Below are 14,305 nucleotides of genomic sequence, written 5' to 3'. Positions count from 1 at the left end.
TAATTATCGGAAAATACATTTTTGCTGATTGATTTTGCTTCAACACAGGGTGTCTGCAGATTTTTAAAGTTTTAAAATGTCCTAAATTTAATTTTATAATATTAGGCCCTTAATGACTTTCAAGGCCTAGTATTATAAAATAAATTTAAGACATTTTAAGTCATTAAATAGTCATAAATTTGAATCTCTGAGCTACTTATTGCAACAAACATTTTATTTAATTTCATATATCCATTTCTAATTTATTTTTGTCAAAATTATTTGAGCTCTTCTTTGTGAAAGTCCACATTTCTGATGTTACAAATCATTCAACCTGCTACTGAACCCAACAGTCTTTTTACTATGGATATTCCTAACGACTGATTTCCCTTATGTTTAAACTTAGACAAGTCTAAACGTAAGAAAACACTCAGATAACAGTCAAAATTGAGCACAATTCTGTAAGATTAAACACTGTCTGAAAACATATTGTGTAAATGATAAGAGTAATTTACATTATATTATTATTATATTTATATTAGTCATTGAAAAATGGGATTAGTTAGTTGGTTATATTTTGTATGCTTGCAAAATAATGTGACACTTTGCACGGTGCACTGTGAACATTGGACATTATCCTACAAAACATGACAACACACAAAATAAAAGTTGACAAATAACATTCATTTAAAAAAAAAGTCTTTTGGAAAATAAATCTTTAGGAAACGTGCCCGATCATTACATTTTGAAATTACATTTTCATTGGGGCAACCATATTTAACCATCTCGTATTTTTGGTGGCGACTATAGTGAGTGTGGCAATGTTTTAGCGACTAATCATGTATGTCCCCACCTTTTACTTTATACACGCACTTACCTGTTTGCAAGTGTAAAATGTAGGCTATTAAATTAACCTGACTCACTTTAATAACCATATTCCTACAGAAAGCTTGCCCATGCACGAGACATATGGGAGCCTTTTTTGTTTCCCACTTAAATCTTTTATTAAAACAATTTTTGTGGCATTGACATGTCAGTTGCAACAGCATAATAAAATAATGAAATAAGTGAAAAATAATAAGAGCTAATGAAACAAAAACTGCTCGGGTAAATACACATTTTTACAGCCTTAAGGATTAGTGTATGTATGAATTATTGTTCCAGTACAGTGTCGTCTTTTTGAGTCTTGTATAGAGTCCATTTTACCAAGTTTCTTTCTAGTCGTGCTTCTTGTAGTCATAGCTTGTGTATCAATTTCTCCATTGAGAACATTTCATTGGTCCTTCATTGGTGGTGTAGCATACAGGATACTTACCTGCAATCCTTGAATAAACTTATCTTGAAAAGGCCGTTAAAAAGTATTAAATTCAAGTTTCTGATACCTGTAAACATATTGTCATGGTGACGAGCAGGTTTGAGATTCGTTTGGAAAGAAATTACAGTCTGCATGTCATGCATTGTGTGTGAGGCCTTGGAATAACTGCAACAACAGCACTTTGTGTGATACTTTGTTTTTGTTATGGGTGAGAGTGTGTTGGAGAATCATCTCACAAAGCCTGATTGCAGTAGGTTTTGTTGGTTTGATGCAGCATCTCACTCAGTACAGTTCCAAGTGGCCAGTTTCAGTTATTTATAATAAAGAACGATTAAAGTATAACATTAAAATGTCTCGATTTCACTGTAAGTCACAGAGTCATCACTCACTTCATTAATCCTGAAGTCACAGTGAAGTAAGCACACACGGTTCGCTCTCCATCACAGAACATTCCAGTAAATGTTCAGGCAGTCAAGCTCACCTCAGCCAGCCTCACACACACCCTTTGTCTCTCTTTACGACATGGTGTCTGTTACACGGTGGCTCACCAGCGCACACATGAACACACACACACGCGCGTACTTAAATGGGGTCATGGCTGGTTCTCTGGAGATATGGGGGTGAATGAGGCTAGATGGTGACTGTCCCACATACTGCTGCTACCTCGGTCCCCAGACAGGACGGGGACATAGCCTGCCTCTTAGTTCACTGCCAGTATCTTCAGCGCGCTCTGTGCTGACAGGGTGGCATGTTCATTCCTGTTTACTCCCACCAGCTGCTGCGTACAGTAAAGCCCACACGTCTCTGTGATCGTACCGTTTCGACTTCTGTCACTTCATATTTCAGTTTCCAGTTGGATCTGGAATGATAGACCACACTTGTCTTTTTTTTGGAGCTTGCAATGTGGTTTTGAATTCTTGTGTTGGATACATCTAAATCAACGCATCAGAGACGTGTCATAATCGTGCTCTGCCCATGTGTGGACACGGAGCGATGTTATCTCACAGAATCTCCATGATGAGATTCTCCAAAATAAGTACTATGGCTTAAGAAATAATGTCAACATCTAGGATTTGGCTGTTTTTAGTTCGTAGCAGCTGAGCATCGAGTGTGTGTTGCAGACTAAAATACTGCTGCTTGCTCCAAATCTTTTGTAAAGCCTGTATTTGATTTTTTTTTTTTTTTTTTTTTGCTCACCCACACCCACTCGACCAGAACAGCACTCAGCGCACACTCACTGGTGAACAGACAAAGCCGTCCTAAGGTGGTTAAATGAAGGTGTATGAGTTTGCGGGTGTGTATAATGTGCAGTGCATGCTATAGCATGTATATTCAATTTACAGCTCCGACACCCACGCACATGAAGCACTCAGCAGATGCAGAGACATCAGCACAAAGCTGTAGTGTTGTGCCCGGATCCTGACAGCAAGCAGCACATGTTGGAAAGCTGCAGCAGAGCTGAGAGCGATACAGTCCTCTGCCTCCTTTGTGTGCTTGCGTGTGTTTCGCTGGAGTTCTGTACTGTGTGCGTTGCCCAGGTCATTGCAGGGAAAAAGGAAAGAAAATGGGCCATCACAGTGAAGGTAACATCCGTGCCTTGAGGTTGACCACAGGATCCGTGTGTGTCCACAGTTGGTTAGGCAGCTGGTGTGTGTTGTGTAGCTCCAGGCTGCCTTGGCTCAATCCCTTTCCTTTGTACGCCAGAAAGAGGCCAGTTTCCAAGATGAATTTAGTGAAAGATTGAGACCCACGCTACATTTTGGTTAGCCTTGTGACTGCCTGATTCATTCAGTGTCTTTCCAGGGCGGCGATAAAAAGGCTAACATCTGGCTCATGCCAATTTTGAGGTTTTGATAATACTGAAACCTCTGCTGTATCTATGCAAATTTCCTCTCGCCGCTGAGATTGGGTTGTGAAGCGCAGCATAAAAGGACAGTCATAAACCCAAATAAGCCAACAGTATTCATACCAACAGACCATTATATTTATGTTCATATTTGCATGCAGGTTAGCCACAATGCTGATAATCTCCACCTTGTTCATGGAAAGCTGTGACAGGCGTCGCAGAGGGAAGCTGGAGCTAGCAGGGGTGATCCCTGCCTGAGCACGAGGCCTTCAGTGGCCTGCATGTGAAGCACAGTGAGAGAAATTATAGGATATGAGCAGATAGTGTAAACAAAGCAGGCCCTGCACACACGCAAAGACACAACCTGGGCTCAACCCAAGCTGCTGCACTAAGACAGCAGTGTGTCAAGTCCATCAGGTGTTGTGTCACACGCTGACATCAGTCGCGTTATGTAAAAGCTTATGAAAGCTAGCCTGGCAACGGAGGATACAGGTGAAGTGTTTTGCGTCTTTACATGAGAGATAGCTGTCACTATTTACACACTGTTCTTTTTAATTTGGCTACTCAGAGCAAGTCTTAATTTTTGATCTCATTGTTGTAGGGTTACCACCCCCCCCCCCCCTTCTCGCTCTTTTCCAAGAAACATCAGCTCCACGAAACACCAGTGTTGGTGTGTGGGCTGTGTAGTGTACCTTGCACTGTTGCATTGGGGCACAATCTGAGCTCTCTTCTCTCTCACACTCGCAGCTACCTGGAAGAGAAAGCGTTATCAAACCCAAGTCGTGTGCGAGCTATTAAAAGGTGACCTCCTTTTTCTAGGTCATTACCAAAAAAGAATGGATGGATTCTAGTTATGAATATCCAAAATTCTTGACAGAGAGGGATGAGTATGGAGAGGCATATTTCTAGCCTAAGGGAGGTTAGGAGGGGTTATAAAGGAGGGGAGGAGGCAGGGGGGAGAGCTGGCGAGGGCATGTAAATGGCCGTGGCTGGTGCTGGTACAATCTGGGGAGATAAAAAGGGAAGACAGAGGCTCGTAGTGTGTTTGTCTGGTGAAAGAGGGACACGACAGTTAAGAGAACACAGCAGAGGGAGATCTTGTGACGGGGTCACGAGAAATAAATCAGACATCAAGCCGGAGAGTGATCCCCTCGCTCCTTTGCTGAAGCAGTCTGCAGTCACCACCAGGACATTACTGCCGCAGCCCAATACAAAGAATATGCTCTCTGTGCTTGACTCCTTTTGTTAGCTAGACAATCACAGTTTTTATTAGGCCGACTACCTTGTGCCAGTCTGTAGCTCTCACTGCAAAGCATTGATTCATCCGGGAAACATGATAAAGATCTCTTTAGTGAGTCTATCTAGTCTCTGTTCTCCAAAATTGGGCATTTTGCTGGATGAGAAGATGGAGGAGGTTCATTTCCCCTTATGGACACAGTGTTGGGTCCCACATTTTGTATCTGAGATTAAGGCATTTCTTGCTGCATCAGTGGAGAAGCTGCAATCGCTCCCAACATTTTTACAGTCGGTGGTGTTAGGAACCCCCTGGTACTGACCTCAGACCAGCTTTTTTTTTTTTTTTTTTTTCTCGCCCCTCAGAGTCTCTGTGGAGCCAAGGCCCTTCTTCTCTGTGGTACACCAAAAAGATGAAGAGCACAGAGCAAGCCTGAGGGGCTCACAGTTATATTTACTGTCTGCTACGAAAGAGAGGAGAGAGAAGGGGCGGATGGGAGGGGTTTAAAAAAAAAAAAAAAAGAGAAGAAGAAAAAAAACACAGGAACGAAAAAGAGAGGGAGACAGAGGAGGGGTTGCCATGGTAACGGAAATATGGCTGCTCTTCAAAAACCTTGAATGTAGGTGGTGGTGAGATGAGTGTATGTGTGTGTTTTTTCCTCCTCGTCTTTCCCTTTCAGTTTTGCAGATATTATGGATGTGCTGGATCCCTTTTGATTTCACTGAGGACTGAAATGCCATCAGCTTTTCTTTTTTTTTTCCCTTTGTGGCCTGAGGGTGGTGTTTCTGGGCATGTAGAACATAGAGGGCTAGTGTGAAATGTGGGTTAGGCCCAACAGACCCCCCAGCCAAGTGGGGGTTGATTTGGCAATCGCTGTCGGTCTTGAAAAAGCTTAAAAACGTGTGTTTTACTCAATGCAGAGATTGTGATTTTTCCCACTGAAATGAAGGCTGTTTTGGTGAATAGAAGCAGAATAAATCCATTAAAGTATAGGCTCATAATCCAAAGCCTTTTCCTGGACTCCTTACCATATGTGTAAATCTGGAAACCTGACACCACTTGAAATGTTCAGATGATCTTACAGCCTGATATGGACTCAGGAGGGCAGAGGAGGATCACTGGAGGAATGCAGCCTTTTGACAACGACCCCTGCTGTCACCTTTTGGCAGAGGCAGTTTAGCGTTAGATCCTGAATGTAGGGCAAATAGTCTTAATCGTCTTCATTAAATTAGCTTGTATTTCCCCCCCACTCGTCCTTGCTCTTATTCCTGGAAACATTGTTTTATTCATTCAAGTCTCCAAACTGTGTGATAACATCCTGACGTCGGACAAAGCAGCTTTGATATATCAGCAGTCGTAACTGGTTTATTTAATCAACTTGGAATTTCAGTAGAGGGAATTCATAACACGCAGAACTGACTTAGATGGGCATCCCGCATTAATCGAGTTTTGAGGAAAGTATCAGACCATCCCTGGCCTCATTTTTACCAGGTTTAACAGAAATGACTAAACACTAATTAAACATCAGATATGCAAAAAGGCTGCAGCGTGTTAGTGGAACTCTTCAGTTGGCATCAGAGTTTGCGGTCATTTTTGCCTTTCATGGAGCATCTGTCTTGGGTCACACATTTGGCTTAGCGTCATCGTCTTTGCACAAATGAGGTTTCAAAATGAGTTATCCGCTAACTGGAGGAGACGGGGTGCTAGCGCCTAATAGGAGTGGGCAGTATATATAAATTTTGATCACAGTATATGTAACTTAAGATGGACATTGTGATGGAGTAAATGTTTGAGAAAATGAGTTTAAAAACTGTTTGTTTGTATTAAATAACCTGAAAGGAATTCCTGTTTTTGGTTAAGTCAGCAAATCACTTGAAAAGTCTGGGTACTATTGCACTGTTTTAAAGACAGAGAAAAATCCCAACAGTACCATAAAACAGTCCCGGTCATTGATTTGCTATGTTGCCTAACACAAGGGTGTCAAACTCATTTTAGTTCGGGGGCCACACACAGGGCCCAATTTAATGACAAGTGGGCCGGATCTGTGAAACCATTAACCATCACATAGTAATGAGACAACCCAAAAATCAATGACTAAAGACACTTTCCTGTTGGTGGTATTTACTTTTTAATCTATAAGGAACACCGATAATCGATTTTACACTTCTTCTGAATATAATCCAATTAATCATATTTACATAACATTGTATGTATTTTATAACACCTTAGTTTGAAAACCGAACATCCTTCCGCTAACTCCGCTAACTTTGCTAAATCTGTCACTAGCCCCCTCCCATGCCCTTCAGGAAGTATGTGGTGTTGGTACTTACAGTGATAATTTATTACTTGAAGTATCAAAGAACGGTCTGTAAGAATGTTATGATAGAACACAGATGGACGATGAATTTTGCAGATCGTAGGTACAATCATCTCTTTTGTTGAGTCATCTGAAGGGCCGGATGAGACCCTCTGGTGGGCCGGTTCTGGCCTGCGAGCCGTACGTTTGACACCCCTGGTCTAACACCTCCAGAGATATTAAGGGCATAGATATAAACAGTGTGGCAAAATCTGTATGACAAATTTTTGTTGTCTCAGTATATAATGTGATGTTGCCCAACTCTAGCATCTACCAGTGAGCTCTAACTGTCCTGTCTATGAGAGATATAAATCAGACAGTTTACCCTCAGACTTGGGTCATTTTCTGGTTTTGCCAGTCCGGTGTGCAAGCTTAATCTGGTTTGATTTTCAAACTGGCTGAACCAGCATTTGTCATAATTAGGGATGCACAATATTATTTGCATGTGATTAGTATTGGCAGACATTGGCTTTAAAATTAAATATCAGAATCCGCCAACATGCTGATAATATCGGTACGTCCTCAGCATCGGCCAGTATCAGCTTTAAAAATGAACTATCAGACTCGGCCACCTTGCTTTTTTTTTTGTTGCACAATAAATGAATATTACATACACTGAAAAGTATTCTATTTCATGTCTCCACCTGCTGGTGGGCCATCATGATAAGAGTATGCATGCATAATATGATGTTGATTCTACTATAGAAGAGACTTGATGATCACTGAAATTAGGTAGGGAAATAGTCGATACATTGATATCAGGATCGGCTATTGGTCAAATAAGTTGTTGTATATTGGCATACTGGATAGCACCGCACTCACTTGATGCTACCACGGTGATGAGGTCATCACTGTCATTATTTTGTTTAATTATTTTTGAATCGATGTTGTAAATTCATTGAAAAATGTGTTTCTTTGGCTCTGATGCAGCTCCTCTGTCTGCAGACACCACTCTGTAGCCTCGCTCACTGTCCCGCCCACAGCACTATTTGATTATGTATAATACATATTCGGGGTGGGCGATATGGCCCTAAAGTAATATCACAATATTTCTGAGTATTTTTGCGATAACGATATTCTTGATGATGTGTCAAGTTAGAGAAAAAACTGTATTTTATTATTAAGAAAATAGAATTTCAACAAAATAAGTGATTAGTGTTGCCAGATTGCCTTCAAATATTTAGTAAAAACTAAACAAAACTGATCTCTCATTTGTTTAGTTTGTGAACAACAACAGTAACTCAGAGTGAGATTCAGATTCTGTATACAATATTGATAGTTCAACAAAATAAAATTACCACAAATTACACATTTAAACAGCCCCCAAATACAAAGAAATGTACCCTGGGATCTATATATATATATATATATATATTTTTTTTTTATATATATATATATATTTTTTTTTATATATATATATATATATATATATATATATATATATATATATATATATATATATAAATCAACAGGTGATTTCCTGTTTGTTTGTTTTTCCACCTGGACCTTTATGCTCTGCCATTTCTCCTATAATCATCACGCTGTAACCTGTGACAGGCTGTTATGATACCACAACTATCGCACATTCACATATATGTAGTTTTTTGTCGAGCTGCGAGCGTCACGTAGGTTTACATTACTAAAGGTTTATGATGGAATCACTTGGCGACACCGACTCCCGTGTGCGCACAGCGAGAGAGGAGAGGGAGAGACGCTGTGCTGCTGCCAGAGGAGCCGCTGAATGAGTTCCCTCTGAGCGGTAACTCACTAAAAGTGTCTGAGAAGTCCGGGGCTGTTCATAAAACATTCAGGACGCCATAGTTTAACAGTATGACAATAGTGTCAACAAGTCAAAATATCCAGAGTATCATGGTATTAATTTTTCATGTCATATTAAAAATTATACCGGTATTACCGTGAACGAAATGATATGGCACACTCTAGATTGTACGTAGTGGCAGACAGATTATATAGTGGAAGCGAGGCCTTTAGGGAACCAGTCCAAACGCAGATGGTGTCATTTTTGTATAGCCATTACATTGTGCAGTCATTTACGTAATATTTATAAGTTAAAGCAAAAAACTTGCCTATTTTCAGTTTAATGTCAGTACCAAATGTTGATTTGAATTGTTTTTCATTTAAGCTTCACCTCCTCAAGAAAACAATTTAACTAACACTGGCTTCATTGGTAAAAGTGGAAAGTGGCCTGGGACTTGATTCTGTGGTTTTATGAAGAACGTCATTTATCTTAGGCTGTTTTGCCTGAACTCAGTTTCATTTTGTGGAGCATTAGGTCTCTTACCACACCTTTCTCTTACTCTCCTCCCATTCTCTTGGTGTCCTTGATGAATTAATGTAGCGTTGCTGTACTGTGTGTCGTGTGTATTGTTTATTCGCCAGAAACAAGACTGCCCATCTTCACGGAATGGTTTCAGATGCTTACATGCAACATTACACCCTTTTGTCTCCTGTTTCTTGGTGGTTTTGTCTGACTCAGTTTCTGGATGTGATAACAGGCGGGCCTCTGCCATGCCGTCTCACTTCACTGTGCCCACACCGTCAGTTTGCTGCGCTCCGTCTCTAACTGTGCGTCTCCCTTGTCCTGTTCAGGTACGGGAGAAAGCGGCAAGAGCACCTTCATCAAGCAGATGAGGATCATCCATGGAGCCGGGTACTCAGACGAAGACAAGAGAGGCTTCATCCGGCTTGTTTACCAAAACATCTTCACGTCCATGCAGGCCATGATCCGCGCCACTGAGACCCTTAAGATCCCCTACAAATTTGAGCAGAATCGGGTAAGGACTCACCCACAGAAATGTCCAGAGTTCCCTTCCCAGAGGTTCATATTGTGTGCCATGGTGATGATAGATTTTGTGAAACACCAAAGGCTCTATGCACAATAAAAAATAGGCAATATTTTAATCAAGCCTCAGGACACAAGCCACAACCAAACTCTTTCATTTTACAGATATAATATTTGAGTATTTGTACCTAGGCATGCTTTTAATACATTAGAAATGACTGGAAGTTACCGATGGTGTGGGCACAATACGACCACATAATTATAGTCTATTGTGTGCAACAGTAGTTCTCAGTTCCAGTCCTCAGAGCTCTGCTGCTCTTTTATTGTCAACCTCTAATTGAGGACTGATTTACACCTGGGATGCAAGGTGAATGTAGTCCGCTACTCAGTAGGACAGAAATCCACCAGTGCGCTCCCTCACAAGGACCAGTACTGAGAATTACTGGTCTACATTATGAATGAAAAAGAGCAAACGGATGTCATGTTCCAAGAGAAAATCATAGGATGTTTTCCACTATTTTATTTTATTTTATTTAACCCATATTTAACCAGCTAAGTCCTGTTGAGATCCACAATCTCTTTTACAAGGGAGACCTGGCCAAGACAGCAGCACACAAAAAAGTTACAGCCAAACAGCAACACAATAAAAAATATAAAAGATATACAGTGACTTATAGAAATATTAGAACACTTGCGCACAATGACAAGACCTAACTGATTCATTCATCCTTGTATTTATGAGGGCTTTAAAGTCAGGCGGAGAGACCAATTCACACAGTTTGAACCCTTTTTGAAAGTTGTTCCAAGTGAGAGGAGCAGAGCACATGTTGTTTGTAATCTATTAGTCCAAAACACACACAAAACCACAAAATGTTGCATGTAAAATTACGTTGTAATAATATAATAATAATGATAATAATACCATTCTGAATTTTAGGGTAAAAAGTCCAATTTATGTTCCACGTATAAGGTCGTAGTTATGAAAACCTGGAATACTTCCGTAGGGTAAAAACAGTTCACAATAACATCCAAGGCAATTTATAATGGGGAAACACAAGGAAGCACTGTATTACCTTTGTCCATTGTCTATCATGTGGGGATCATTTTTATGTACATACATGTCAATTATTCTCTTTTTTTATGCTGTGAGTATATCCATTTAACATACTGCACGTCTGTTTACTTCCTGTCAACTCTACAAAGTTTCATAACTGCCTAGAGTTGGTTCGTGTTCTCACGGCAGCATTTACAAGCGGACCAGATCAAATGCCTTGTGAGAGAACGCTGCTCTTGATTAGTCAGAATTTCCATGAGGGAAAAATCCAGGAAGTAAACAAAACGCTGAAGAAGAGTACACTTGCAAGATAAATGTGACACTTTCTAATGTCACAATGGAGGGACAACTACGCAGGTTGATTTTAGCGCTGCTCATCGTGGACTATATTGCTGTCATTGTTCATTTTAGTCAAACCATACAGTTTGAAAACGAGGCGCGGCTCCAACTAGAAAACAATGTTTTGATGCATTGGATGTGCTGAATGTGCATATTAAGGCAGTACAGGAGGAGGTGCACATTAATAATCCTCCAGGACTGTAACATGCTTATGTTTAACCCAAACAATGTGTCATGTGACACAAACCAACTTGAGTTCGATTGAACCGAACCAAACAGGGCAGTTGTGAAAGTGTCCTTAATGGCAACATCTCTGTGTCTTTCCTTGGAAAAATCTTCAGGTGCACAAGAGTCTGTCCTACAGAAACATTATCTTTGGAATAATCAGAATATGTGGGTGGTTAAGATCCAAACAGTTACCTTCAGAGATTTCAAATATCTGGTTGCTATTTTTGCACTTTCTAGTTCGGTTCACCCTGTCGTCTCTCACTGCTCCTCCCCATTCATCATTCTTCATCTCAATCTAACCTTTTTTCTCCCTTGCCTGTGTTTTTCCAGTCTAACGCGATGCTCGTGAAGGAGGTGGACATCGAGAAGATCAACGGGTTCGACTACCCTTACATTGCAGCTATCAAAAGCCTGTGGGCCGACCCTGGGATCCAGGAGGCCTACGACCGCCGCAGAGAGTACCAGCTCTCTGACTCCACTAAATAGTACGTCTGTCCGTCTTTCTGTCTGCGTGTGTTTATGTCTCTGTGTGTGTGGACATCAGGTGTGATGTCTGTCTGGGATTTAAGAATGGTATTGTTTGACTGTGACACAATGTGTGAGTGAGTTATGTAATTTTTGTGAGTGTTTGTGTGCCATTCTGGTTTGGGAAGTGATACAGATTTATCAGTGTTAATGTAACTATTGATTCTTTAAGATCCTGGACTACTCTTTTATTTTTGTAGATATTAGTGGGAGCTTTTTGTACAGAAATTCTGAATTTGATATGATTTTATCAGAATCCTTTCGCAAATCCAAAGTTACAACAGTAAATAGAATTAATTGATGCCTGATAACAAAGAACAATGTCTAAGTTCCCAAACCTGTTAAACAGTGTGTGTGTCTTGTTGAACTTTGTACACTGACGGATTATGTCGAAAAGCTTTGAGTGTTTGTTTGTGGTAACCACATCAGCATCCAGGATTTGAACGATGTAGGTGTGCCTGTGCTTAAATTAACGTGACAAGTTGTGCATGCATGCAGATGATAGTTAAATTGTCATTTTGTCACAAGATGTTCAACAGTAGCCTTATGTTGTTGATATTTAGCCTATAAAGTGTGTTTTATTGGTAGAAACAAAGCAGTTGTATCTAAAATCAGACACTCAGCACCCCCGTAAAACCTGAATAGAGTGATCCTTAGCTTTATAACCTCATTTTCCCGCCACTGCAACGATTTGAGTGTGAGATTTGCTCAGAATCAGGCTTGTCGAATAGTCAACTTTTCAGGGTCACCCCTAAATGATAAATATATACATAGTATTTGCCCTTTAATTGAAGGTGTGGCATGGAGATGGTTGTCTCCAGAGATCAGCTTGACAGTTTTCAAAGTACCTAGGGTGTGTTTGGATGTGTTGTTAGTGACAGCTTGTGTGCGGATCTTCTGTGTGTATAATTACCACGTGAGTTTTGAAATGTATCCTGGGCAGGGCAGCAAATAGCCTTTTGTCCACACGTGGTTTTAGCTGTCAAATTTCAACATTCAGCAGCCTTATTCCATAATTTAACAATCCCTATGAAAAATCTACAAGCCACAGGTACAAGAGCCAGTATTTGTCTTTTAATTGTCGGCTGCTGACTGCCGTGGATGTTTATCTACAGTATATTATAATTGTTAATTTGGAAGCGGTTTAATGTGTCATGGGGGGTTCCTTACAATCGAGGGGGTCTGAGTGGAGAGGCCCAGAATTCATGCTGTCTCAACCAGCTGTTGGAGAGCAGAGCAGTGACTTTGAAGCCGGGGTGCTGCCTGTCACTTCAGCATGGTTTAAAAAGAAGAGTGTCGGCTTCATTTTGCATGGCTGTGATTTATTTATTTATTTATTTATTTACCTATTTATGTTTTGCCACAGTTACTTTGTAATAATATGTGACCCCAGGCTAAATGGCCAAAGGCACTTGACTCACTTTCTAGTGCCCCCTGGTTGTGAACTTACTGTACTACAATTTAATGCAGCTCCAAGCCAGCATGCAGGTGTGCTTGCTGTGTTGCAAATATGTTATGGTAAATATCTAAATCATGTATTTGATTTTTGTGCATGCGTATGAGTGAGTGAGTGAGTGAGAAAGATAAGAATATAACTGGATATGTCTTTTATATTAGTGTCATCCACACTGTTCATGTATATCTCCAGTTACCTTAGCGATATAGACCGTGTGACTGCGGAGGGATACGTTCCCACCCAGCAGGATGTGCTGAGGGTCCGTGTTCCCACCACGGGTATAATAGAGTACCCGTTTGACCTGGAGAACGTCATCTTCAGGTACCCTCATGGCACCGGGACTGCAGCATCACCAAGACTAGAGGACAGAGACCACTGATGACTGTCAGGATGTTAACACAACAGTTAAGCAGGAGCTGTGTTTGTAAATTGTAGTCTCTTATAAACAGCCAAAAAAATAAAAAAAATGACCTTATTATTTTTAGGGCTGGGTATCAGTACTCAGTACCCTGTAAAGAATCAACTGAAATAACCCAGAACCAAGTAGTATCAGAACTTCTCCAGTCAATGATACCCACATTTACCTTAATACTTCAGTTAATAGCCCGGGCTATTATTTGGGTTAGTACAGTACATCTCAATAAATTACTGTCTCCTTTGGTGCTCATACTGTAGTTTCGGTAAAATGAATTTGACGATGGAATTGTGGAGAATCTATCGGAGCTAACTCTATGTAGCATGTCCATATTGACGAACGTCTAATGCGTGAGCGAAGCACGTAACATCCAAAGAACTTCTATTAAAAAAAAAAAAAAAATGAACTGCTTGGCAACCAGACCAGGCGTCTAACCAAGACAGGCATTTATTTGTCAAAATGTGTAGCCACACCAAGCTAGTAAAAGGGACTGGGCATTTAATTGGGACTAGGCTTTTAATTGAAGTTTTACGGCAATCCTTTTTGCACCCAGATCTTAAAAAACAGGCTATATGTATGGTTTTACTCACAGCCAATCCTCCCAAGCGTTCTTTGATTCAATGGACATGTGATTGGCCCACTACAGCAGCAGCTACAGCTCATACACTGTGGTGTAGTGAAGTCGAGCGCAGTGTATTTGACTGAGTTGGCAGTCCAGCGTGCCAAAATGTCACCAAAACTTTCAACACGACACT

General features: G+C 40.6%; 2 protein-coding genes across 3 annotated transcripts in view; both read left to right on the top strand.

Annotated features, from left to right (window-relative positions):
• LOC126401302 (uncharacterized) overlaps positions 1-11,105 on the top strand; it is a 95,753-nt gene extending 84,648 nt beyond the window's left edge. Inside the window, exon 6 of the transcript XR_007571060.1 lies at positions 10,945-11,105. The gene's annotated coding sequence lies outside the window, so the exon portion shown is untranslated. The remainder of the gene's footprint in view (positions 1-10,944) is intronic.
• Positions 1-14,305, top strand: part of gna11b (guanine nucleotide binding protein (G protein), alpha 11b (Gq class)) — a 34,509-nt gene that overhangs the window by 6,463 nt on the left and 13,741 nt on the right. The window contains exons 2-4 of one of the 2 annotated variants that reach the window (XM_050062477.1): positions 9,341-9,525; positions 11,485-11,639; positions 13,328-13,456. In XM_050062477.1, the coding sequence (XP_049918434.1) occupies positions 9,341-9,525; positions 11,485-11,639; positions 13,328-13,456 (469 nt within the window). The remainder of the gene's footprint in view (positions 1-9,340; positions 9,526-11,484; positions 11,640-13,327; positions 13,457-14,305) is intronic. The other variant, XM_050062476.1, reaches the window with a different exon arrangement.

Source organism: Epinephelus moara, chromosome 14 (genome assembly GCF_006386435.1).
Source record: "Epinephelus moara isolate mb chromosome 14, YSFRI_EMoa_1.0, whole genome shotgun sequence".
Lineage (NCBI taxonomy): Eukaryota > Metazoa > Chordata > Actinopteri > Perciformes > Serranidae > Epinephelus > Epinephelus moara.
This window is presented reverse-complemented; position numbering and strand designations above follow the sequence as displayed.